This window comes from Neltuma alba, unplaced genomic scaffold (assembly GCF_004799145.2).
Source record: "Neltuma alba isolate B1F8T4 unplaced genomic scaffold, ASM479914v2 tig00011067_pilon, whole genome shotgun sequence".
Taxonomy (NCBI): Eukaryota; Viridiplantae; Streptophyta; class Magnoliopsida; order Fabales; family Fabaceae; genus Neltuma; species Neltuma alba.
In genome coordinates, this window is record NW_021635810.1 from 490,361 (window position 1) to 517,840 (window position 27,480).

The 27,480-nt window shown below is 37.5% G+C and overlaps 2 protein-coding genes across 5 annotated transcripts; one reads left to right on the forward strand and one right to left on the reverse strand.

The window, feature by feature from the left end:
• The first annotated feature begins 5,200 nt into the window (after window positions 1-5,200).
• LOC114761050 (60S ribosomal protein L36-3-like) lies at window positions 5,201-6,811 on the forward strand. The gene is made up of 4 exons (XM_028950358.1): window positions 5,201-5,225; window positions 5,484-5,588; window positions 6,189-6,388; window positions 6,511-6,811. The coding sequence occupies exons 2-4, from the start codon at window positions 5,487-5,489 to the stop codon at window positions 6,539-6,541; spliced, it is 333 nt and encodes a 110-aa protein (XP_028806191.1). The 5' UTR covers window positions 5,201-5,225; window positions 5,484-5,486; the 3' UTR covers window positions 6,542-6,811.
• Window positions 6,812-8,693: 1,882 nt separating this feature from the next.
• LOC114761052 (uncharacterized) lies at window positions 8,694-26,844 on the reverse strand. Of its 4 annotated transcripts, none has more exons than XM_028950360.1 (11): window positions 26,765-26,844; window positions 26,290-26,650; window positions 20,491-20,577; window positions 13,153-14,120; window positions 11,616-11,704; window positions 11,390-11,493; window positions 11,191-11,290; window positions 10,896-10,971; window positions 10,677-10,791; window positions 9,963-10,494; window positions 8,694-9,412 (listed from the first exon to the last, which is right to left on the reverse strand). In XM_028950360.1, exons 2-11 carry the CDS (start codon window positions 26,591-26,593, stop codon window positions 8,920-8,922), a joined length of 2,868 nt encoding a protein of 955 aa, XP_028806193.1. In that variant the 5' UTR covers window positions 26,594-26,650; window positions 26,765-26,844; the 3' UTR covers window positions 8,694-8,919. The 4 variants fall into 4 exon arrangements, with proteins under 4 accessions (XP_028806193.1, XP_028806194.1, XP_028806192.1 ...); XM_028950361.1 differs by lacking the exon at window positions 26,765-26,844 and adding an exon at window positions 26,733-26,749 and having other exon boundaries at window positions 26,290-26,605; XM_028950359.1 differs by having other exon boundaries at window positions 26,290-26,811.
• Between the last annotated feature and the right edge of the window lie 636 nt (window positions 26,845-27,480).

Consider the following 27,480-nt stretch of genomic DNA (forward strand, 5'->3'; position numbering starts at 1 on the left):
GGACTCCAATGGCACTTTATCACTGAGAAGAATTGGGACATTTGGAGATCAATTTGTCCATATCATAGAAACATACGACGATGACCCACTTGCCGTTCTGTTAATGGCTGGAGAGATTGTGCCAGTACATATTTTAAAAACCATTTCTGTTCTATTAAAAAAAAACATTTATGTTGGCTCGTTTGATTTAAACTTAAAATTAAACAATAGTTGAATGAAAACTAAATTCCATTCTACTAACAAAAAAATTAAATTCCATTCCAACCATATCAATCAGTATCATTACCATAAAATATAAACAAAATTCACTATTCATTCATATTTTTTATTTCAAAGATATATATAATTATAAGATCAATTACCTAATCATTTGAGTTGATTTTTTTGGATAATTAAAAAATTCCAGCAAACTAATTATCATTGTCATATCTATAATATCTAACTCATCTACTATAATGAAATTGGTTAACAAAAATTCACTTCAATAAATCATCTACTTTCAGTTTTTTTAATGCAATTTCAAAAGTTTTTATTACTATTACTAGTTAGAATAAAATACAAGCATTGCTTTGTGTAATTGGTGTGTATTCATCTCAATGACAATATAAACATAAAAGAAATATGGTTTTCTTATATGTCACTTAAAAAGTTGACCTCCAGGTCATTTTTAAATAGATCTAACAGAAGATCTAGATTTTCCAATCTTTTTTTTAGACCATGATCTTTTGTTAGTTAATTATAACTATTTTGAACCTTGAAATTTAATTTAGAAATGTGTATATCTAAATATATATGCCTATAGCAATGTATAATATAAACTTTCTAATATCAAATGTAATTCTCTTTTTTGGCCTTTTCTTTTAATTTTTTGTGCGAGTCAAACTTTTCACCAATCTTTTTCATATCTTTAGCACTTCTGTTCTGTATTTTTAGTACTCATCTTTAATATTTTGAATAGTCAGTTTTTCATTTTTTTTTTTTTAGCAATCACCTTAAATATTTTCTAGATTTTGGAGGTGAAACAGGTGCCTCAATTGACAATTAAGGTGCAATAATCACTGGTCATTCTAATGTTGAAGTTAATATACTTCTCCAGTCCTAAATATAAGACCCATTTTATAATATAATTGACATGACAAAATAAATCTTATATTTAGAGCCGGAGCATTATATTATAGCTTTAAACCGATACCAATGATTTTCATATATAAGAAGTAGAAAGAACTTATGGCTCACATTAATCACTAATATCATTGTTCAAGCCTAAGAGCAAGATGGGTGCAATAATCACTAACCAACTCAAACATTGTGATATTTATAGTTTTTCTTAATAGAAGTAAGATTATATAGGGCCCGTTTGGAATAACTTATAAGTAATTTTTTAATCGTGATTTACGGAATACGAAATAAATATATGAGAAAAATTTTGTCTCAATTTACACAAAATGTGCTTATATGTGATTTTAATCGTGATGACAAATAGGATTATAATAGTTTAAAACTCGGAACTCGGAAGAGATGCTATATGAATATGTGTGTATACCAAGCCCATTAATTACATGCCACAAAGATAGTCAACACGCGCATTTTAAGCGCCAAGCAAAACAAATGCTTTGACTCGTAACCATTTCACACTCACCATGGAAGCTGACATAACACGCGCGTTTTAAGCGCCAAGCAAAACAAATGCTTTGACTCGTAACCATTTCACACTCACCATGGAAGCTGACATATTAAGTACTCATCTTGTTATATTTATACAACAGAGATAAGATATTTTTTTTAGAGCTATTTATAAGGTATTAAAAGAAATTTTTTATATAAATACTCCTCCGGTCCTTAATATAGGACCCATTTAACTAATTTGATTAGATTAAGGAAGTTAGGTAAGTTAGTTAATTATAAAAATTGTGACACGTTTTTCCTAAAATACCATAATCATCTTTCTTAATACCCCTCTCTATCTTCTACTTGATTATGGTTGATAGAGTATCCATAGGGGCAATTTAGAGAAAATTAATAAATATGAGAAATGGGTCTTATATTTAGGACCAAAATCAACTTAGCAATTGGGTCCTATATTAAGGACTGGAGGAGTATATAATTTTACTTTTTATTTATTATTATGTTAACTTTATTTGCATGAGGTATAATGTATATTAAACAAAGATAAAGTTAGAAAGTTGTTCAATTTTAAATGAGAGTTAATAAAATTTAAGGTTTTCGTAATCTGTGTAAAATATGTTGGAAGTGACTTATAAATAGGACCAGAAGAGTACTACCTCGCTCTTTACTAGAAGAGTTAATTTAATATTTAATTTAGTCCTAAATATAAAACATCAATCTATTTTATATCTCTCTTAATTTAATATTTAATTTAGTCCTAAATATAAAGCATTAATCAACTTTATCTCTCTTATTTCTCTGATTCTATTTATAAGTCACTTTCAATATGTTTCATACAGATCAAGAAAAATCTTAAATTTTATTAACTCTCATTTAAAATTTAACAATTTTTTTAATTTTATCTCCATTTAATATATATTATAGCTAATGTAAACAAAGACAATACAGTAATAAATGAAGGGTAAAATTGTATCTTCATAAAAAAATTCTCTCAGTGCCCTATAAATAAGACTAGAGGATTATTTATCTTTTTTTTTTTTTATAGTAATCATTATAGTAATTGTACATGTTAAATATTTTATCATATAGTAGTTCTAACTGATCTACATGATTAGCAATAATATTTTAAGAAAGACAACGTATATTTATTATAACTAACTAACTTAACTAATTTTCTTAATGTACTCAAATTAGTTAATTAACTTTTATATTAAGAACCGGGCAGATAGTATATGAAATTTAACACGTTAAGTAGAAAATGTGAAAGTGATATCTTGAAAACAAAGGTTGGTTAATGAATTAAGCAACACGATTAATGTTTAATGCGTTATTATATCTCCAAAGTGTTACAGGTACTGAAGGTGAAAATTACTCATCAAGGGTTGCGTTTATGTTGGAATAGAGGGTGTAGAAACATAACAGTCTGCAGCGATTGTGTAGAAGCCTTGTCTTTGGTTTGTAGAAGTTGTAAAAGCAGCTATTCTTTTAAGAACATAGTTGATGATGTTAGGCTTATGATTCATAAGGAGTGGATGGTTATACCGATACATTCTCCTGGGGAATCTATTCCTATTGCTAATCACCTAGCAAAACTTTCTCATCATATGAAGGGTAATTTTCGTATCCTATATCAACCTCCTCTTTTGGATGAAGGGCAGGTTGATACAGAAAACTAAGTCTTGATATTTTTTGCTTTCATGTAAGTACTTGTTCTGAGGTTTTTATTCAGAAAAAAAAAAAACCCATCAAGCAGAGCAAATAATGCATTAAGTGCAAGGTAAGGTTCAAAAACAAGTTTTGCCGGTTAAAAGCTTGTTAGAATGTCATTGAGGACAAAATATTAATACCATTTTGGTTCTTAATATAAGTTACTTGTAACACATTCTCATAGGTAAAGGAATGCATTCAATTAACAAAATTTTTAAATTTTGCCCTTATTAAAGTTTTATCTCTCTTTTTACATTTACAAGTTATTCTCATTTTTTTCTTCTTTTTTTTTTCTAATGATAATTAAATAAGGATAAAATTTGAAAACAAGTATTAAATATGTTACAAATGACTTTCATTTAGGATCAAAATTTCTCTCGACAAGTAATTTGCATATATAGGACCGGAGTGGGACGTTAAAGTAGAAATGCTAAGGATAAGATTGAACAAATGAAGCTCATTAACACGTTAAGTAATTTTAGAGGCAAGCTTGAAACATAATGAAAACTTGAGTAATGCACTGCGTAGGTAGATTAACAGATAAAAAGTGTCTCCACAAGGCTAGACTTAGATGATAAGTTCACTAACATGTTCAAACCAATTGGCTTTACTTGGCATGAAGCTTTAAGAATGAAATGTAAGGACTGTAATTGAAATTGGAAAAAAAAAACTTATTAAAAAAGTGTTTAATAGAAGGAATTATTTGTTATTTGGGACTAGGTATATGCATATAAGTAAGATTGGAAAATGTCTTGCGAGGAGATGGAAACACTGTAGAGAGAAGGACTTGTTTCAACTTATTAAGTGGATGACTTGACATGTTGAGTAGAGTTTCAAAAATGTGAGACAAGTTTTTAACAAAGTAGTGTATTTGTTAGGACTGTAGTCAATGCGTTAAGCTTTTTCTAAAATGTGAAAAATGACTCGAACCATGGATAACACATCATGTGTAAGGCTTATATATATTTGTGTGTGTAAGTGTGTGTATATTATTTTCATTTTTTATAGTTCTATTTCTTTATATATGTCAAATATTTATATAGGTTTGATAAAACAAAAAAGAATATAGTTTTTTTTAAACACTAGAGCATCCCCACTCAAATAGTAAGAGACTAATCTCTCGAAACTTATAAGGACTCAATTATGAGGGCTACCCTCCCAAACACACCAATGAGCATTGGAAAAAAAAAATAGTTTTATCCTGAACAATTATCATCAATAGCTTAATTTTTCAAATTTTAAAATTTGTGATTTGCTTATTAAAATGTCAGATAAATTTATTTGATAAGCTATATTTCAATTTTTATCGATTACATATATTTCATTTTTTTACTAATTAATAGTAATATTTATTTTAAACTATTTATTTTTAGTTTAGTTTGATAAAAAAATTGCTAGTTTTGAAAGTTGTGGATTGAGAATATTAAAATGGAAGGATTTGTACATTTTTATTTTATAATATTGTAAAATAAAAGACAAATGTATTTTTATTATAAAATAAAAACCTAAAATAAAAATAAAAATAAATTTATTGAATACTTACTTTTTATCAATCAATTGAATGGATTATAGTTGTTGGCAAAAAAAAAATTCAATGGATTGTAGTTGATATTTTTAAATAAAAATTAATAAATATGAATTTAAAACATTTATTTTTGGTAAATAAAAAAAATATTTTCCATTTTATCAAATAAGAGGCTCCCTCCGAGAAATTGACCATTAATGCTATTTGGGCCGGATACAATGGGCCATTGCCGAACCGAAATATTCAACCCACTTTTTTCCACGGCCGGTTTGTGAATCCCCGTTTCCCGGACCTGCGGCTTCACTATAAAACTAATCAGAAACATAAACCCTAGTTCTTTCATCTCCAGCCTCAGAGGCAGATCAAGGTAGGTACGCTGCGGTCGGTTTCTCCTATTTCTGATTGATGCTTAATATGTGCCCTTCCTATATATGTCTTGCTTGTCTTAGTCCTTGTTGTTTTCATTTTACCATGCTGCTTCGAGGCAATTTCTTAGGATTAGTTTAACTATTGCTGTGGGTAGGTGCTTTCAAAGCTGGTTTCCGTTTTGCCCTGTCCTCTTACGTTCTTATTTCAACAAGAAAATGTGCATTGTCCTAAACTAAACGCGTTTTTATTTTTAAAGGCAATGGCTCCGAAACAGCCGAGTACGGGTTTATTTGTTGGATTGAACAAGGGTCACGTTGTGACCAAGAAGGAATTGGCTCCACGCCCGTCAGATCGCAAAGGGGTAAGTTGACTTCGTATGGCACTAATGTTTAAAGCAATCGCAGCCCATCACATTTTAATTTTTAGAACGATGATTAGGTACACTATACGACCAAATATTAAAGATGTTTAGGTTTTGGTGGTTTTTATAGTGTGATTGAATAATTTTTTTGGATTAAATTTTCATTCTAGTTGATGAAGCAGCTCATTGGGTTTTTTGGATTAATTTTTGTAATGCCCACAGTAGTGCTCCGAAATTGGAGTATTCAAAATATTGATAGTAATTAACAATATCTGTATTGTTACAATTTATTAAATTTCAACATGCTAGTTCATTTCTTTTCAACCCTTCAGAAAATGCTTTATTTTATCCTTCCATGGATCTGCTTTAAGGAAATTTGAGTACTGAGGATGCTGGTGTTCCTTCAACTAGTTTTTTTATCTCGCCAAATCCTAATACAGTTGCTGCCACCATCCATTAAACGTATAGATGGAACAAATCATTATTAGTGCCAAATCCTTTTATCATTCTAACTGGATGAAAGGGTTTCTAATCAGTTGAAAACGTTGATTATGTTCTCTTGCTTTCACTTGGGGCTCACAATTATTTTGATCGAAACAGAAAACCAGCAAGAGGGTACACTTTGTAAGGAGTATTATCCGTGAAGTTGTTGGCTTTGCTCCCTATGAGAAGAGGATTACAGAGCTTTTGAAGGTTGGTAAGGATAAGAGAGCATTGAAAGTGGCAAAGAGAAGGTTGGGTACCCACAAGAGAGCTAAGAAGAAGCGTGAGGAGATGTCAAACGTGCTCCGAAAGATGAGGTTGGCTATGTTCTTGTCTTGATGTTATCTCTAATCTTGCTGTGTACCAGATGATATTTTTGCTTCCTGTTGATAGATCTGTTGATATTGACTACTGTTTTTTTGTCCCCACCCTTTTGCAGGGCTGGTGGAGCCGGTGACAAGAAGAAGTGAGACCTGCGTCCTCCAGTACTAAATTCACTAGAATGTGTCATTTCAGTTCTTGTAGTTGCCCGCGGGTATTGTTTAATTCATTGTCGTAATGCGAGACTTGTTTTAGAAATTTTGGTTTTTAGCTCGAGACATGAGAAATGGAGGTTACCATAGTAATGTTTTTTCTTGAAGTCTTAGCGTATACTGCATCACCATTTTTTAACATCTGAATGTTGCCATTGGTGTCTCTGCCTGATGATGAGTTAAATCAACTTAATCCTTTCACATGCATATATGTTGATGATGCTTCCTAACTGGGGACGTTCCTGATTAGGTCATGTTCGTTGTGCGTACATGGCTAGATGCTAACGACATCTTTGCCAATTAACTTTTGTTCAGAGCTTAAAAATTTTGTTAACTGAAGTAGGGGTTTTGTTGACCTTCAAAATTGGAGGTTTGTAGATAGAGTTTATGAAATTGAATTGATTTTAAAAGTCTTTAAATATACTGAGTTTCCTTTCTTCTCATGAAACGTGTATCTCTCCTATTTTTTCATTCTCCACCCCTTTCAAAGCTCCAATCATTGCGTTCAATTTAGAAGTATTTGATTGAAGAAATCAATTTTTTCCCAAAAATTATATGATGTCTGATTACGTACTACATTAAGTGAAGCTTTTAACATTTCTATGGTGGAAGTTGACATTTTGGGAGATACGAATTGTAATATGACTATTTATTTTCGAACCAAAACAATAAATTCATTTGATAAACGTATAATAATTTACGATTATGGTTGGCTCGTCTCTTTCTTTATAAATCAAGATAAGGAATCATTAAAATTTCTAACCCTTTGTACTAGTCATTAGCATCCTTCGCATTCCTTTCATTCAACCAAAAACACCGCATCCCTCCTATTGCCTCCATACAACGAAACACACCATCGGTGAGAGTATAAGCGTTATAATCTTTTTCCTTTGCCAATAATTAAGAAAATGGAGCTCTTTTTTCTTTTTAAATAAAAATAATAATGGGCAAGTTCAAAAACATGAAAGGTACAAAACAAAATAGAAACGGCATTCATCCAGGACGTGGGCACTGGGCTTTGCATGACAATCATGTCTAAGGTGACGAGCTCCTTTAGCCAGATAGTCTGCGAAGTGTTTTCCGTGGTGCATATCTGATTTCAACGTGCATTCTAAATACTATCTTCTAGTTTTAATATAAGAATTATATAACTAATTCATAAATATTAAAAAAATTACTTAAACTATTTATTTGTAATAAATGTTTTCTTTCTTAAAATATTCTTCTTGTTTTTTTTTTTGGCCAATCATGTGCATTAAAACTACTCTTTAATAGAAACATTTTATGAAAACTACTTTGGGGGGAAAAAAATATAGGACACGAAGTGAACTGAAGTCTTATACTACTTCCGATCCTAAATATAAGAGTTAATTAATCAATTTGAGCATATTAAGAAAATAAATTAAATTAGTTATTTGTAATAAATAATTTTTTTTTAAAACATCCTTATTAATCAATTGTATTGGCTAGAATTATCATTATTAGAGGGACTATTTTGAAAAAGATGAATAAATATGAGAGTTAAAATAAATTGGGATCTTATATTTAGAACCAAAATAAAAATCAAACGAGATCTTATATTAATAACCGAAAGTAGTATTTAAGATCAAATTAAATATCTAATAATTTTTATATTAAAAGCCTGAGGTAATATACCTCTTGCCGCATTTATCTCTACTCTTAATGGATAATTAGATCCTCCATCTATCATCATCAGTTGGATGGTTTCCAATGAATTAGTATATATGACTCAGCACCTTACTAAAAACATCCTGCTTACATAGTTGGAGGCCAGTCAAAAGGGCAAGAAAACCTGTACGAATTGACTGAGTAAAAGCCAGCTTCTTTTGAAATCCCCGGAGCCATTCCCAAATTGGAGTTCCCCAACTGAAGTTGGATTGACAAAAAATCTAGTAGTCTATTAACCACAAGTACTCACAACCTTGTTTAAGATAAGGTTCGCCTTCATTATTAAGATAAGGTTTGGGGTTTATTATGCAACTTTCGACTAGTATTCTTTACATGGTAAAGATTTTGTTACAGAAAATCCCCAGTGACATGAGCTCCCGAGCGGAACCAATATAGACACTGCTAAAAATACAGGAGATTATTGTTACACTTAATTTCCCACTACCCTCAATTATACAAAACATCACAAGAATTTGAGAAAACTTCCCAGCGACAGTTTGAACTGTCAATTTTCCCGTGGACATGTCTGGTACACAATAAGGCATACCAACCATCGACTGAGTAGATTAAAGGTACATCATTGGCTTACTGCTAACAACTCTGTTATTGTAAGAGAAAAAGAAAGATTATGTCTTAAACTTTTGGGTGAGCTTCTCAACCCCCTCCCTACAATCTCCAGCAACTCGCTTGGCCCCTTCTTTGACTGAGAATCCAAATTCGACAGCACTTTGCCGCAACTCGTGCGCTGACTTAGCTGCCTTGGCAACAGCAACTTCTCCGAATTCTTCAGCCTGTTTTCCAGTTTTGGATGCCCATTGCTTCAAGTTAGATATGAAATGAGAAATCACGTGGACAATCCTGTCAATCACATCTCTAGATCTCCCTCCAACATCTGCTGCCATTCTTTTAAGTTTACCCAGTAAGTTCTCAGCCCTGAGAACTGTTTCTTGAACTGGAAACTGCTTCCCTGCATTGAGCCACGTAACTTCAGCAGAGGCCTCCTTGCGGAGGTCATCATCAACAACCACTTTGATGCCGTGCCTCTCCCAACGTTCTCGAGCTTCTTCCAAGGCTCTAGCATGTTCTCTTACCCGTTTAGCCTCATCCTCCGCCCAAGTCCTAGACACATGATTACCATGCTTCAATCAAAAAGAGGCATAATGATGTCTCTATGTTTAGGTTAACAGGAATCAGAATTACATAATACGCCAAATGCACAAGTAGAATTGCTCTATTTTGCATTCCAAATCAGTTTAAACTTTACAGTCTTGACAAGCAACAGTGAGGGAGAATAAAAATGTTAAGCACTAATCGAATTGATTTTAACATTCAACATCAACAAACATCTGCAATTCCCTTTTCCTTGAAAAATCACTTAAATTTGAAGAAACATATTACGAGACATGGAACTTTGAGTTCATATGGTAAGAAACCAAAAGCATTTACAAGTAACTGGACAATTGATCTCCAGACACTTCAGCTGTAAGGAATGTGACAGGAAAACTTTGCAGTAAATTTGCAAAACATTTTTCAGCAGAGTGGAAGCAAAGTTTCACAAGCAGGCTTCTTACATTATCTTTGCGTTTAAAATTTGCATGAATCGAACCAAAATTGAACCAGTGAATGCTGACCAAACGTAATTTAATTGCCCTTAGTCCCACAAGTTTACCTGGCCATGGACAAGGCTTTCCGTTCTACCTCTAGTTCATATTGTAAGCGGGCAATTTCCTTGTTTTCAACTTCTGCTTGCTCCCGAAGCTTGATAACCCTTTCTTTTTCACGAGTTATTTCTACCTTGTCATTCATAAGGCTCTGTAATTGATCCTCAACCTCATGTCTTAGCTTTGAGTAAACCTCCATTTCTGATTCAATAGCAGTGCGCTCCTTCATCAAGGCAATATTTTCTTCTTCTCTCTCAGCTCTTAACCTTTCCAACTCTCGTGTTGCCTCTTCAGCCATTCTTTCAACAGCATTAATCTTCTCCCTCTCAATGGAAAGCTCCTGTTCAAAACTTGCATTGATATCCTTCTCAACTTGAGCGACTAAAGCACTATGTGCTGCAACAGCATTTTCAGCCATAGATTCTGCTTCAATTCGAGCAAGCTCTTCACCAACAATGTCAGAAGCATCTCCCGTTGAAAGAGCAACAGCTGCCTGGGCTTTTGTTACTGGCTTATCTGGCTGGAACAGTCGTGTATAACCTGGAACATGCACCACCAAAAAATGAAAAGAAACAAAGAAACAAACCAAAAGCTGGTAAGAAACTGCCTACAAAGAAAGTACAAAAAGGGGGGAAAAAATTCACTAAAATAAGCAAAACAATCATTACAAACCATATGGTGGAACATTTTAAAAGAGACTATAGAAGGAAAAAATGACACACCAAATGCAAGAGCTATTATTCCTTGCTCCCCAGCAGATATGTCAGATACAAGCGCAGGGCATGCATCAAGGTGTATCCTGTCAGTGTCTATAAAGCCAGAAATTTGGTATAGTGTCTGCCCCTCAGTCCATGGAATTGATGCAAACTAATTCATCAGTTACATGATAACTAGAATAAAAGAATAGCCTATATGTGAGACCAGTCAATAAAATAGCAAACCTTTCTGTCAGCTTCAGGAAGTTGTCTCTTGTCTAAGGCCCTTTTCCAGCTAACAAGATCCTGGCGTGATAATGGGCTACATAAAAGAACAAGGGAAACACAAAACCTTAAGGTCAGATTTAAACATGAAAACACATCTGAAACAGAAGAGAAGACACCATTTGTGACAAAATAGGAAGAAATATTATGAGTAACAGTTAAATTTTGAGAAAAATTATAAGGACATCTTAGATAATTGCATTGCTCTAAAAGAAAAAGATAACCATAAATCAGAATCCGAGTTTACTAAGTATACCTTTCAGGCGAGAAGCAAAATGGCCTCTGGCCTTCCTCTGCAAACAGCTGTGTATCAGATCTTGAAAGCCTGCTTTCAATCAGTCCGGCTTCTGCCAAGCCTGAAACATCATAATGTTTAGACATAATAAACTAGAAGAAAGTCATTTCTAGTGATAAGTTATGCTGTTTAAACATCAGTTACAGTAATCAACTCTCACCTTGTATGGAAGAAAAATCAGGGTCTTCAGGAGTGATGTCATCAAAAGCAAGCTCAGTAACATTCTCTATATACATAGCAGGATAGACTTTTGAAATTGTACTCCTAAACATAACAAAAAAGACGCATTTATAGCTACAATACGCACACTCCGAAAAATAATTAGCCGAGTCCATTTCTTGCTATTCAAATGTTAAAGTTGTAGCATCAACAAACAAAAGAATTACCTTGAAAGAGCACTGCTAGCAGAGACCAACCAACGAGCATATTCACGACGGGTGCATATTTCATTGGGCTGAACATCAGGTTCAATGACCTGTAGGTTTAGTCATTTTAAGTAAACAAACATAAAATTTTGTCATCTTACTATGATTATACCAATGTTTTAAAAACTAGACCGGATATCAAACTGAAAATGCCAGCAATTCATATAAGAAAATAACCATATGCATATATATATATATATATATATATATAAGAAATAAATTCATGACAAGTCTAATCACCAACATAATAACACCACAATATATAAAGTTTATAACGGAATAACATCATGTGGCTACAAATGGTTTGAAAATATATTAGACTTTTCATAGGTTCAATTTTATTTTCATTTTTTTTTAGGTTTTTTTTAATTGCACTGCTATAAAATCGGCAATGTTATATGGTAGTCAGTGTTGGGCTTTAAAGGGACAACATGAACATAAAGTGGCAATTGTCGAGATGAGAATGCTAAGATAGATGTATGATCATACCAGAAAAGATAGGATTCATAATGAACATATCCGTGAAAAAGTTGGAGTGGCTGCTATTGATGAAAAAATGGTAAAAAAACCGTTTGAGATAGTTTGGTCATGTGCAAAGGAGGCCTTTGGATGCGCCAGTGAGAAGCATTGACCAAAGAGTATAGAGTCCTCTAAAAAGGAGTAGAGGAAGACCAAAGACAACACTTAATAAAGTCATTAAATGAAATCTTTCAATTAACAATATATCCAAAGTTTTGGCTTTAGATAGAGCTCACAATCCATATAGCTAACCCCACCTAATGGAATAAGGCTTTGTTGTTGTTGTATAGGTTTTTAATTTTTTTTTCCAGCACTTTTTCCACCAGGCCAAAAAAGGATCCAATTTTCTAAAAATATTCTAGTTCCCAATCTAATTTATGGTTTTGGCTCAATGGCACCTAGACTCTGGTCCAACTTGAGTCAATCATAAAAACAGTCTTTTTAATCCAAACCGAGTCGTTAGCACCTTAATGGGTCTGGCCAAAGGTCTGGTTCTTTAATTAATGGATTATACTAATATTGTCAAGGAATCATTGCACCTAAAAGCTTAAGCTGTTGGGAGAATCCCAAAATTAGTTTTGTCCCTTTCACCTGTATTTTAAACATAGCCCAATGTGAATATCCTTCGGGCTTGAAGCACATATTAAGTACAGGCCTGCCAATGCCTTGTACTGAAATTTAACTTAATTAGAAAACTATTAATTATTAAACTGTTGGCCACTTGATCTAAGAGCTTTGAAATAAAGCATTCTTGCTCAAGTTGGAAATGTTAAGAGAAGGCTGAAGAGCCATCCTAATTTAAATTTCCAAAAATCATTTATTGATATCTTGAAAATAAAAAATAGTAGAAGTAAATAAGTGATATAATTACAACAAATCCGTTAATGCGACTTTCAAAATTCTTGGCAGCATTTCTTTTGCTTCAGAAAAAAATATTAGAGTTACTATCCTCTCTGAAAAAATGAGTGCAAGGATATACCTTTAATGCTTGCAATGCTGCAAGTGCTTGCCCTTGAACTTGATCAACAGCTGCAGGAACCAGAACCTTGCCAGGAGGCACAGGTACAGCTGCTGAAACTATTGATGGAGCAGGAATACCAGGAGAAGAGAAAAAGACGCCAGAATTAGGAGATTCAGATTGAATTTTGCTTGTCTCAATAAGACTGTCTCTATCTTGATCCTTGTCAGAAATCTGCTCTTGCAGAGATGACTCATCTGCATCAGCTGAGACCTGTGGCATTTTGTTCAAGTTCTCTATATCATTTTGAGGATAAGTTTCAACATCTGGAATGGTATTTGTCTGTGTATTGACTGCAACATTAACAGTGTCAATATTATTGGGTGGATCGGCAGCGGAACTAGAAGAACTATTTGGAATTGTGGACCTTCCACTGCCATTTGAGGTAGTCAGTTCATCCTTCTGCTCAGTATTGAGGGGTATTGGATCAGCATCATAGTTGTTCACTGGTTCAACGTTGACTGGGTTCTCTTCAAGTTCAGCAGTTGATACTGCAGAATCTATAGCTTGGTTGCTATCAAAATCTTGAAGTCCAAAATGACTGGAAGAGTGAACAGCATTTTCTGATTCAGGAATGCTGACTGGCCCGGGATCAGAATTGGGAACAGCCAAGTCATTGTCAAAATCTGGCTCGTGTGGCAACACTTCTTGACTGGATGCATTTGTGCCACTGACAAGCTTTTCATGATCATATAACAATTTTGAACATGAATCAGAATGGTCAGCAATTCCATTGTTGCTGGGAATCTGATCAAACACAGGAGCTGTACCATCCCTGGAGATATCTGTTTGATCTTCCGTGTTGCCATTTTCAGGTTCCACCTTGTTGTTTGCATTTACATGTCCCGTAACTTCATTATTATGATTATCAGAAGTCAAGAATGTCTCCTGCTGCACCGTCAGAGGCTCCATTTTTTTCTGTTTCGCTCCTGCAAACAGTCATACAGAAACTAGTATGTTTAATATGTAGAATGTAAATTTGGTCATACAAGGGTATGATCTAAAGAAGGTAATTACAAAACAGTCTGAAATTCTCACTGCAGGTGTATATAGGATGCAGCAATTACGTGATTATTTCTAGATGCAAGGGTGACGCCTCTATGACAAATTATGATCAGGGACATTAGAGAATAATGATTAATGGCATAACTAAAATAGAAAGAACTAATGAATACAATATCTACAATCCTAACAGTCTTAACACTCTCTCCCTCAAGGCAGTGATGGTAATCCTCCATGCGAAGCTTGATGATTGAGTTCTAGAAGACAAAATTAAATAACCCTTTTGGAACCACATCTGCAAGTTCCTCAGCAAAAGAAACATAACAATGAAGGCCACAAATGGCAAAAAGAAAAAAAAGGTTGCATCCCAGAAAAATTGAAGGCTATATAAACAGTATAAAAAAAGCCTAGTGACAATGGACGGAGCTAATGAAAGCCATAGACCGCAAGAAGTTGTCCTTGTAGCAATACAGACAGAGAAGATATCCAAGAAAAATGGTGGTCATCACTAAAACAAACAAAAGGCAATGAATACTATTAATAGTGAAAAGGGTAGTGTCAAAATATTGAAGGCCACAAATGAGACTCTAAGCGTTTGCCAGAAAGGCCAATAACATCTTGCGTTTCATGGTTGAGGCAATTGCACAAGTTGATAGCTTGTTCATGTTGCATCCAACAGCCCCAAAATTTATTTCATTGAGGAAGATTCGGAAGGTGACAAAGGTGAAGAACAAAGGATGTCACCAACCAAAAAATGAAGCACATAGGATTACAGTATCAAAAACCACAAACAAGGCCCAACTAAGGAGGGTAAAGGACTGGGATAGACCAAACGAAGGTCAGTGACCACTTCTGGTTATTCCATGGCAGACCGTGACAGCACTTCTGGAGTACAAAGTTGGTCTCATCAACATAAGTTAGCCAGTTGGCAAGTTTGTGGAGGTTCTTGAAGTGTTTGGATCAAAAAAGGACTAGACAGACAGCAAAAGCTTGCTTCAATAGCAATGAAGGGAATAGTGATGCTAAAAGTTGCATTGATCACTGGAAAAAGGCTGACTGGAGGAGAAGGAGCAGAGCTTCGCTAAATAGGCTCCAACCCTGAAAACTATCAAGGTTTGTGTCCCTCTCTAGCCAAGCTTACATACTATGACAAAAAATTTGAGATTCTCACTTCAGATGTATATAGAATGAGGCAACTACAGAAATATTTACAGACAAAAAGGGAAGGGATTCTGATGGAAACTACTCCAGAATTACTGTATTATTAGATATAACCAGAAACGACCCACCAGCATAACCCAGTGGAAGAATACAGCCAAGAGGAAATTGGATAGACCGGTGTATTCGAGAACACCACTCTCCTCACTGTTCACTCACTATTTCCGTGCCCCTTACATGCAACTAACAAATACTTATATCCGTTCCACTGCCTAACCGTCTGTTTACTAAAAACCACAATTACCCTTCTCACGCAATTCACACACACCCTTATAAACCGGGCTCACACCACTCACTCACACACCCTTATAAACTGGGCTACATTTGGGCTTTCTTTCTCACGTACGTATACTTAGGCTCAACAATACCCCCCCATGAAGGTTAGCCTTGTCCTCAAGGCGAAAATCAGGAAACTGTTGTTGGATTGTATCATAGGGTTCCCAAGTACTGTCGCTGACAGGAAGGTTGGCCCACTGAATCAGTAGCTCAATCTGACCATTGGTAAGACGACGATGCTTCAGGACCGCAGCTGGATAAACTTGAAGTTCCAAGTCACTTGTCAATGAGGCGGGTAAGGCCTGAGGAACAATCGAAGAACAGAGGGATTTCTTGAGCTGCGATATATGAAAAACAGGGTAGATCCTGGCCTCAGTCGGTAATTGTAGACGATATGCCACCGAACCTATACTTTCGACAACAGGGTATGGCCCAAAGAATCGGGGGCTCAGCTTTTCGTTGGGTTTCTTGGTCAAGGACTGGTGACGACACGACTGAAGTTTCACATAAACGAGATCACCCACTGCCAGTTGCACGTCACGACGTTTCTGATCGGCCCAGGATTTCATATACTGCTGAGAACGCTCTAAGTGCTCTTTTAATTCTTCCAAAATGATGTTCCGGTGCCTCATTTGTTCATCCACCGCTTCGACAATCGAGAGGGGCTCTTGAAAACGATAAAGATGAGGTGGATCTTGGCCGTACAAGGCTCTGAAGGGACAAATACCAGCCGAGTGATTATAAGTAGTGTTGAACCAATATTCAGCCCAACATAACCATTTAGACCAAGACGCTGGTTTGGTGTTACAAAAACATCGAAGGTAGGTCTCCAGACTACGATTAACCACTTCGGTCTGACCGTCGCTTTGTGGGTGGTAGCTGGAGCTATATTTCAGGGAGGTTCCGGTAGACTTAAAAAGTTCCTTCCAAAAAGTACTGACAAATACCTGGTCACGGTCACATACAATGGAGCGTGGGAACCCATGAAGGCGGACTATTTCCTTAACAAACAACTCAGCAACACTTGCAGCAGTGTAGGGATGACTGAGGGTCAAGAAATGAGCATATTTTGTGAAGCGATCGACAACCACCAAGATAGTATCATAATGGTGAGACTTGGGTAGACCAGAGATAAAATCCATGGATATATCCATCCATACACGGTCTGGAATTGGCAGCGGTTGGAGCAAGCCGGCAGGACTTAGAGAGAGGTGCTTATTGCATTGACAGATATCACAATTAGCCACATAGCGTTGGACATCCCGTCGTATCCCATCCCAATGAAATAAGTTGGCGATGCGTTTGTAAGTGTAGAGGTAACCCGAGTGGCCACCAACAGGGGAGTCATGGAATTCCCGCAACAGAATGGGAATGCGAGAGGACGATTTAGGTAGAACTAATCGCCCATTAAAGAGTAAATGCCCTCCCTTCAATGTATAACCAGTTGTAACGGGCTTCCCTAATGCCAGAGCTTGGACAAGGGCAGAGAGCTTTGCGTCTTGCTGTACCTCTTTATCCACATCATCAATATCAGTGGGCTGGACGACAGAAATGGCCTGCAAAGTCAACGATTCCTCTTTACGAGATAACGCGTCAGCGACTGAGTTTGCAGTACCCGGTTTATAGTGAATCTGAAAGTCAAAACCTAATAATTTGGATACCCACGTTTGCTCATTTTCCAAGACGCGTTGTTCTAACAGAAATTTAAGAGCCTTCTGATCAGTACGAATAATAAACTGACGTCCCAATAAGTAATAACGCCATTTCCGAACAGCAAACACAATGGCCATCAATTCTCGTTCATAAACCGAGCACTGGCGTCGTCGTGAGGAGAGGGAGTGGCTGTAATAAGTAATTGGACGGCTAGATTGCATGAGGACGGCGCCTAAACCACTGCTAGTAGCATCAGTTTCCACTATGAAGGGTTGGGAGAAATCCGGTAATGCCAGCACTGGTGTAGTTGTCATGGCTTGTTTCAGTCTGTCAAAGGCGTCTTGGGCCTCAGAGCTCTAACAGAAGGCATTCTTTTTCAATAAGCTGGTCAGAGGTGCTGCAATAAGACCATAATGTCTGACAAAACGCCGTTAATACCCAATGAGACCAAGAAATCCCCGGAGACTTTCTAGTGTGGTGGGCGTCGGCCAAGAACTCATGCTAGCAATCTTGGCCAGATCAGCATGGACATCGTCGGAAGAGATGATGTGACCAAGGTACTCTAACTAGGGCTGGGCGAACACACACTTTTTAGCATTTATAACCAGAGAGTGTTGCTGTAATATCTGCAAGGCAACTCGGAGATGTTGTAAGTGAGACACTCGATCACCACTGTAAACTAGAATGTCGTCAAAGAATACAAGAATGAACTTGCGTAAATGCTGCCGAAAAATTTCGTTCATGAGGGACTGGAAGGTTGAAGGAGCATTTTTCAGACCGAAGGGCATGACCAAAAATTCGTAATGTCCCTCATGAGTGCGAAAAGCTGTCTTTGGTTCCTCCCCTTGTTTCATGCGGATCTGATGATAACCGGATTTCAGATCCAATTTGGAAAAAATTTGAGCCCCACCAAGTTCATCGAGCAACTCCTCAATAGCTGGTATAGGAAACTTGTCTTGGATGGTCAACTTGTTCAGAGCACGGTAATCCACACAGAAACGCCAGCTTCCATCTTTCTTTTTAACTAGAAGAGCTGGGCTAGAGAACGGGCTTTTACTTGGTCGTATGATTCCAGAAGCCATCATTTCACAAACCAGGCGTTCCAGTTCTGTTTTCTGATGATGTGGATAACGATAGGGCCGAACGTTGGGAGGTTTTGCTCCTGGTTGTAGATCGATAGTGTGATCGGTATCCCGAGTAGGGGGTAGGCCTTGCACTGGTTGTTGAACTACAGGGAACTCCCCTAATAAGCTTTGAACATCGGTACTGATGGGAGAGATAGCTAAGGCGGTCATCTTAAGTTCAGAGAATTCAAGACATCCTTACCACATACCGAACCCATTAACTTAATGGTCTTCCCTCCTGTAAATCCAGCCAATGAGTTTAGCGACAAGGACATGAGCTGGCTTGGCGTGGATACCTCGTCCTCACGGAAGGCGTCCTGGTCAAATGGCAGCGGTGGGTTTTGCGGAAGTTCATCTTCACCGTCGACCTCCTCTGATACAATGAGTACTTGGAGTTGCTTCTTTTTACAACGATGACCTGGGCGGTATTTTTCATCACACTTGAAACAGAGACCCAGTTCGCACCATCGCTCAATCTCGGCATCGGTATATTTCTTTGGGACCGTCCGACTGACTTGAGTGACTGGAATGGACACCGCTTTGGAGTTGTCAGGGCTCTTTGACTCGCTAGCCGTACTCAAGGGAAGTGCAGCCGTTGTCTTGCCCGTATCGACTGAAGAAGCGTTACGGGTGTAATGGGCCCGAGTTCCGACCCATTTATCTTCGGTCCATGTCCGTTGTGGTCCGGATCCACGTATAGGCACTGACTGGGAGAACACCCAATTCCTCTCCTCCAGCCTGATGGCCATATCCATGAGTTCGTCGAGGGAACCGAGCTTCATCAACCGAAGATCTGCCTTAATATCCATTTTCAACCCGTTGTAGAAGGCTGCGATCAATACTTCATCGTCGCAATTCTCGAGTGTGCCGGAGATTAGCTCAAACCGCTCAATATAGTCTGCAACAGAACGAGTTTGACGAAGGGCCATCAACATTTCGTATGAGCTCCCATATTGAGAGGGGTGAAAGCGGAGTATCAAGTCACGTTTAAGTTCTTTCCAATCGGCCACGGGGGACCGAATCTCCTTCCACCGGAACCAATTCAGGGCTCGGCCTTCAAAACACAACACGGCGACATCCAATTTATCACACTCCTTCACTTTGTTCACCTTGAAATAACGCTCGATTTTAAAAATCCAACCCATCGGTTCATCTCCAGAAAACAGAGGCATGTCGAGCTTCCTATAAGCAGAATGGTCGGTGTCTTCGTTACCCCCACGATCCTCAACGTCGACGACTTTGACCTTATGCCCCGAATCATCATCCTTCGGAACAGCAGAGCCCCCTTGATCACCGGAATCCTCAGGGTGAGTACGCTGTCCCTCCGGTCGTTTGCCTGAACGTAGCTCGATTAAGACTTCGGCCATCATTGTTTTAAGGATAGAGACTTCATCACACAGCTGCTCCACCCTTTGCTCATTGGAAGTTACATGGGAAGTGACGTCCTCCATCATATTATCCCTTCGCGTGTTTACCATACCAGGATGCGCAGTGCTCTGATACCTTTGATGAAAACTACTCCAGAATTACTGTATTATTAGATATAACCAGAAACGACCCACCAGCATAACCCAGTGGAAGAATACAGCCAAGGGGAAATCGGATAGACCGGTGCATTCGAGAACACCACTCTCCTCACTGTTCACTCACTATTTCCGTGCCCCTTACATGCAACTAACAGATACTTATATCCGTTCCACTGCCTAACCGTCTGTTTACTAAAAACCACAATTACCCTTCTCACGCAATTCACACACACCCTTATAAACCGGGCTCACGCCACTCACGCACACACCCTTATAAACTGGGCTACATTTGGGCTTTCTTTCTCACGTACATATACTTAGGCTCAACAGATTCTAAGGTCATTATAATTAGGGACATAAGGTAACAATGAAATAATTAAAATAGAAATAACTAAAAATTACATCATTATGAATTCCAACAATTCTAAAAGCCAATGTCAACTTACAAGCCTATATGACGCAAGTTGTTCATATTTAAAAAGCAAATAAAGACTACTTACTGGAAATATTTCGCTTACTGAGAGAAAAGGCTGCAAAGGTCAGCCCTGTAAGAAGGAGAACTCCGGCAACTCCTGCTCCCACAACTCCTGAAAGCAAGCTACTTCAAAAGTGATAAGTAGTCTATTGAAATAGATTACAAATGGAACTGTGGAATAGCTATGTGTAGCAAAATGTCATTGGTTTAGTAAATCTTGTCTTGTACATACAATTTCGGACCCATAACTACATGCATACATCTTTCACCTTTTTTCGAATTAAAATTTATTCCGACAAGCCAGAGTCTTCCAATTCAGAATGAACTACATGCAAATTAGTCTAGTAACTGTTAGAATCGAAGAATTGATTGCAACAGATTTCCTAACCGTTAGAATCTTATCACTAATTATATGCTCTTTCCTTATTTGTAGACCTAGAATCATGGGTATTAACTATAGATTGATGACCCATTATTACCCATTATTATTTCCATTTAATATGATCAGATTTCATGCCCTTTGTAAGAAATTTGATCCCTATTTATGTAATATAGCAATCAGTGGAATAATACACAGAAATATTCAGTTCTTTCCGATATGGTATCAGAGCTTTCGAAAAGAGAAAATGAACAATGATGAGTTCCCACCACTCCTCTCTGGACGTCGACCGAGCCAGGTACAGAAAGGGCCAAATTCGACCGCCCTAATGGCCGGATCATCTCCAACCAGTGAGTCGACGTCGTCCTCTGAGATGAACACGACCCTCCAGAGAGCAACCATGGCCCTAGAACTCACCGCTGCAAATGAAAATCAACAAACCGTGATAGCGCACAAGCTCAACGAAAGTAACTACCTCCAGTGGTCACAAAGCGTCCTGATGTACCTCCCCAAGACGCAGAGAGAAGTATATCAATGGTCAGGCACCACAACCAGCCTCGGATGATCCAAAATTTGATACTTGGTTCGCCGAGAACAATCAAGTGATGACCTGGCTGTGCAATTCCATGACACTGGAAATCAGTGAAGGCTACCTATTAGCGTAGACAGCCCAGGAAATATGGAATGCAGCCAAACGAACCTATTCTTCTATGGACAACACTGCAGCACTGTTTCAACTAAAGAAACAACTTAGAGAACTCAGGCAAGGTACTTCAACGGTAACCCAATACTATAGCTCTCTTATGAGAATATGGCAACAATTAGATTTGTTTGAAGTTCACTCATGGAAATGTTTAGATGATACTCAGTATTACAGAAAGCTAGTTGAAACAGAGAGAACCTATGAGTTCTTGTTAGGACTCAATGACACATTTGAAGAAGTAAGGGGCAGAATCATGGGTCTTAAGCCCATACCCTCACTTTTCGAAGCCTTTAATATGGTGAAATGTGAGGAAAGCAGAAAACAACTCACTCAAACTCCAGTGACCCAAAATGAAGCTTCTGCAATGGCTGTCAAAAGTGGAAACACCACAGACCAGAAACAAAAAAGTGACAAATGGTGTGAACACTGCAACAAAAGAGGTCACACCAAGGAGATTTGCTAGAAGCTGCATGGGAAACCTTCCAATCTGAACAACAGACAAAGAAATGAAAGAAAAAGCTACCATACAGAGAAGAAGGAGGAAAAGGAAGAGAAATTAAGTCCAGAAGAGGTTCAGCTATTGAGGCGAATTCTGGAAAAACAGACCAGTACTCCAAATGTTAACCTAGTAAAATCAGGTAACTCTATAATTGCCCTAAATGCTATGGTGACTAGTGATGATGTATGGATTGTTGATTCTGGGGCCTCAGATCACATGACTGGTAACAAATCTCTGTTTAGCAATATTAAACTCTGTCATGAAAACTTGAAAGTAAAAGTAGCAAATGGAATTAGTGCTAAAGTGTGTGGATTAGGAACTGTTGAATTAACTGACTACTTGACCATACATAACGTGTTATATGTGCCAGAGCTCACTTGCAATCTCATTTCTGTAAGCAAACTGACCAAAGGTCAGATTTGTCATGTCCTATTTGATGACAGTGGCTGTATTTTTCAGGATTTAGCCTCAGGGAGGATGATTGGCAAGGCTAAAGAGTGGGATGGACTTTACTACTTCCACAAGAACAATAAGGAAACACACCAAGCTATGGTTAGCCACAACACACAAAATAGAGATATTTTACTGTGGCATCATAGGTTAGGCCACCCTAGCTTTGATTATATGAAGCACTTGTTTCCACATCTCTTTAATAAAGAAAGCTCTATTTCTCTTACCTCTGATACTTGTCAATTTGCCAAGCAAACTAGAACCACCTACTCAAAACAACCATACAGACCCACTGCCCCCTTCACACTTATTCATAGTGACATATGGGGTCCAGCTAAGACAAGGACCCTCTCTAATGCTCGCTGGTTTGTTACTTTTATTGATGATCACACACGAATGACTTGGATCTTTTTATTAAAGGAAAAATCTGAGGTTTTCGAAACATTCAAAAAAATTTTATGTTTGTGAAAAATCAATTTCAAACCACAATCAAAGTTCTTAGAAGTGATAATGCAAAAGAATATTTAAGCAAGGCCTTCAAAGAGTTTCTCGAACAACAAGGAATACATCACCAAACATCATGTGTTTATACCCCACAGCAAAATGGAGTGGCTGAAAGAAAAAATAGGCATATCTTAGAGGTAACCCGTGCTATTATGTTAGAAAAAAATGTCCCCAATCTGTTTTGGGGAGATGCAGTATTAACATCAGCTTATCTCATAAATAGAGTACCCTCCAAAGTCATAGACTTTAAAACACCAGTACAAAAGTTACTTGAACATCACCCAAATTCTCCTCTAATAAATCAGTTACCTCCTAAAATTTTTGGGTGTGTTGTGTTTGTGTACAGAAATGAAGGCAAACTCAACTCTAGGGCCGAAAAATGCATTTTCCTAGGCTACTCTCCAACCCAAAAGGGATATAAATGCTACTCTCCCTCTACCAAAACGGTCCACATCACAAAGAATGTTGTGTTTTATGAAGATGATGCTTATTACCCTAAATTACCCATTCAGGGGGAGAACTATGGAGCTGCAGAATGGCTAATCCAAGAACCAGCACACCCAACAGACCTGAAGAGACACCAAACAGACCTGAAACAATATCAGCGACACCAACAGACCTGAAGAGACACAAACAGACCTGAAACAATATCAGTGACACCAAACAGACCTGAAGAGACACCAAACAGACCTGAAACAATACAGCGACACCAAACAGACCTGAAGAGACAACAAACAGACCTGAAATACCGACAACAAGACTTGAAACAACCTGGAAATACCAAACAGAATTGAAACAATATCTGATACAGTAGAAGCATCTCAAGACAGTAATGAAACTTCACAAAACTCAAACCACAACCATAACGAAGATGAACATACTCTTGAGAATCAAGAATTAAATAACAGCAATTACTCTAATGGAGAATTAGAAGAAAACACTCCCACTACAAGGCATGACCATGACTCCAATCCAAGGTTAGATCTTGAAGAAATGGGATGGCCAATCGCCCTAAGAAAGGGAGTCAGATCCTGCACCCAACATCCCATCCAAAGGTTTGTTTCTTATGGTAATTTGTCAACCAGAATGCAAAACTTTATTGCTAACAGTGCGCAGGTAAAGATACCAGAAACTTTCCAGCAAGCTATGGCTAGCCAGGGATGGAGAAAAGCTGTGGAAGAAGAACTAAGAGCCCTTAATGAAAACCGGACGTGGGATATCACCACATTACCACCAGGAAAGAAGGTAGTGGGATGCAAGTGGGTGTTCACTCCAAAGTACAACCCTGACGGAAGCCTAAACAAATATAAGGCCAGGCTAGTAGCAAAAGGGTACACCCAGACCTATGGAATAGACTATCAAGAAACCTTTGCTCCAGTAGCCAAATTCAACTCTATCAAAATCCTACTCTCGGTGGCTGCCAATCTGGACTGGCCTCTACATCAACTAGACGTGAAGAATGCCTTCCTAAATGGAGACTTGGAGGAGGAAGTGTTTATGGAGATACCAGAAGGGGTACAAAGACCTGAAAATGCCACTAAAGTGTGCAAACTCAGAAAAACTCTATATGGGCTAAAACAATCCCCAAGGGCTTGGTTTGACAGATTTGCAAAGGCGTTGAGAAGGATTGGATACTCACAAGGCCAAGCTGATCACACCCTATTTGTAAGACACAGAAATAAAGGGGTCACCATCCTTATTGTCTACGTGGATGACATTGTGATCACAGGGAACGATGAAGAGTCAATAGGATCCCTAAAGAAGGCTCTTGCAAATGAATTCCAAGTAAAAGACCTTGGGCAAATGAGATACTTCCTAGGCATGGAAGTGGCTAGAACTAAGAAAGGAATTAATGTATCCCAACGGAAATATACACTGGACCTTCTCTACGAAACAGGAATGCTTGGAGCTGCACCAAGCGACACCCCGATGGAAACCTCGTGCAATTTAGAAGTCAAGTTAAATGCTACTCCAGTTGACTCTGAGAAATACAGGAGACTAGTAGGGAAACTAATCTACTTGACCCATACACGTCCGGACATAAGTTATGCAGTAGGAGTAGTTAGTCAATTCATGCACCAACCCCAAGAAGAACACATGGATGCAGTTCTCAGAATTCTAAGCTACCTAAAACTCAATCCAGGAAAGGGTATCTTCTTTGAAAAGAACAGGAAGAGAAACATAGAAGTTTACACAGATGCTGACCATGGAAGATCCCTAGAGAATAGGAGGTCCACTACAGGATATTGTACCTATGTGTGGGGAACTTGGTAACATGGAGAAGCAAGAAACAGCATGTGGTGTCAAGAAGCAGTGCCGAGTCAGAGTTGAGAGCTGTAGCCCTTGGTGTATGTGAAGGGATATGGATCACTAGACTCTTAAAGGAACTGAAAATCACCTATGAAGGACCATTACACTTATGGTGTGACAACAAGGCGAGTATAGAAATGACCAAGAATCCCGTCTATCATGATAGAACCAAACATGTGGAAATTGACAGACACTTCATTAAAGAGAAAGTAGAAGAGGGCATCATAAATTTGTCTTACATCAAGTCATCAAGCCAAATTGCTGATATAATGACAAAACCCCTAGCTAGAGTCCAGTTTGAAAATCTTCGAAGCAAGCTGGGGATGCTAGACATTTACTCTCCAGCTTGAGGGGGAGTGTTAAAATCGAAGAATTGATTGCAACAGATTTCCTAGCCGTTAGAATCTTATCACTAATTATATGCTCTTTCCTTATTTGTAGACCTAGAATCATGGGTATTAACTATAGATTGATTACCCATTATTATTTCCATTTAATATGATCAGATTTCATGCCCTTTGTAAGAAATCTGATCCCTATTTATGTAATATAGCAATCAGTGGAATAATACACAGAAATATTCAGTTCTTTCCGATAGTAACAAAGCGATCCCAGCAAGGGCAGTATAGTAACCATGCATTTCATAAAGAACATATGATTTACAAAATCTCGTCAATGGCCAGTTCTTCCGAAAAAGATGATGAAAAACCATCAGTAAGATAATGTGTGTGTGTGTGTGTGTGTGTGTGTAACACGCAGAGATGATGGAGATTCAGCAACAAGTCACAAAAGAACTCCGCTCAGTACATTCCCTTCGATATTGGAAGACATTCAATAAGTTTTCCTTCAAATCTCGATCTTAAGCCAGTGGCCAATAACATAGACAATGCACCCTATGAACTAGTCCAAACATTTTCCAATGTTTTCAACAGCCATAAAGAAGTATAGAGAGATCAAATAGTTCCAGAGCTACCCTCACCTCCGTATGGTGACTTCTTGTGAGAATTGGCAGACTGTTCTTCACGCTCTGAATTGGACCACCCAGAAAAGCCGTCAATCTTCGAATCCACCCCGACCCACGAACCCTCTATAGGAGTCCTCTCCAATCCATTCCCATTCCCATTCCCTCCTCCGTCTTGAGCAACACACAGCAGGCGAAACCGACGGTCCCAGTTGCCCACTCGTGACTGTAAAGTCGCCGGGTATTTCCTTCGATTCCCATATTTTAAAGCTAATCGGAGCTGGAGAGAGCTCGGAGACCACGTAGCCGTGATCGAAGCCATGAAAGATTGAACCTTCGCGGGAGATGAATGCAAGAAATGAGCAGAGAAAGAGAGGGCCTGCGTTTGGCAGAGAAGATGGAAAATGGTGCAGGAAGAAAATTAGACAGATAAAGTATTAAGGTGAAGATATGGAGATTACATCAAGGCATAATTATATAGATAGGTATATACTGTATGCTCGGATTCCCCCTCTCTGCGCTATCTCTTGGATGACAACATGTGTTTTCCAGTTTGATTTTGCGTTAGAACTCGGGGCTTGCACGCACTCAAAAAAGGCGATGAAGAACCCAATGCATCCTCGTGAAGTAAGAGAATTTCGAAAACGTTTTTCTTTACAATGATATTAAGGAGGATATTGATCTTTTTGGCCAACAAAGGAGGATATTGATCAATCCACCACGGAGGTGTAACTGTGGATTCACTTGTTTTTAGCTTTTACCATAAGTAAACACAAAGATAAGCGTATGTCTTTTAAAACTGATTCTTATATTTAGCTGGTTTTATTTAGTTCTGAATATAAAATCACAATATATTTTATGCCTTATGTTTATTTTTATTTTTTAAAGTGGCCATTATTTTAATACAAATATTAAAATTTTTATTAAATAATAGTTCTAACTAATACATATGATTGGTAGAGATATTTTAAAAAAAAAACATATATTTAAACAAATAACTAATTTAATTAATTTTTTTAATCTACTTAAATTAGTCAAATAACTCTTATATTAAAGATCAGATGTAGTATATATTTAGTCTTAATAACCAAATATTAAGTCGATTGAGTCATTTTTAAACTAATATATTCTAAAAATATATGCAAAAAACAACATATTTAGATAACTTTTAGCCATAATAATATAACCAAGTCAGATAAAATTTTTCAA

Coding starts and splice junctions, on each gene's coding strand:
- LOC114761050 (XM_028950358.1), top strand. CDS start 5,487: ATGGCTCCGAAACAGCCGAGTACGGGTTTATTTGTTGGATTGAACAAG. Junction 5,589..6,188: donor GCCCGTCAGATCGCAAAGGG/GTAAGTTGACTT, acceptor TGATCGAAACAG/AAAACCAGCAAGAGGGTACA. Junction 6,389..6,510: donor AACGTGCTCCGAAAGATGAG/GTTGGCTATGTT, acceptor ACCCTTTTGCAG/GGCTGGTGGAGCCGGTGACA.
- LOC114761052 (XM_028950360.1), bottom strand. CDS start 26,593: ATGGCTTCGATCACGGCTACGTGGTCTCCGAGCTCTCTCCAGCTCCGA. Junction 11,494..11,615: donor GCTAGCAGTGCTCTTTCAAG/GTAATTCTTTTG, acceptor TGTTATGTTTAG/GAGTACAATTTCAAAAGTCT. Junction 10,792..10,895: donor TTCCTGAAGCTGACAGAAAG/GTTTGCTATTTT, acceptor ACTGAGGGGCAG/ACACTATACCAAATTTCTGG.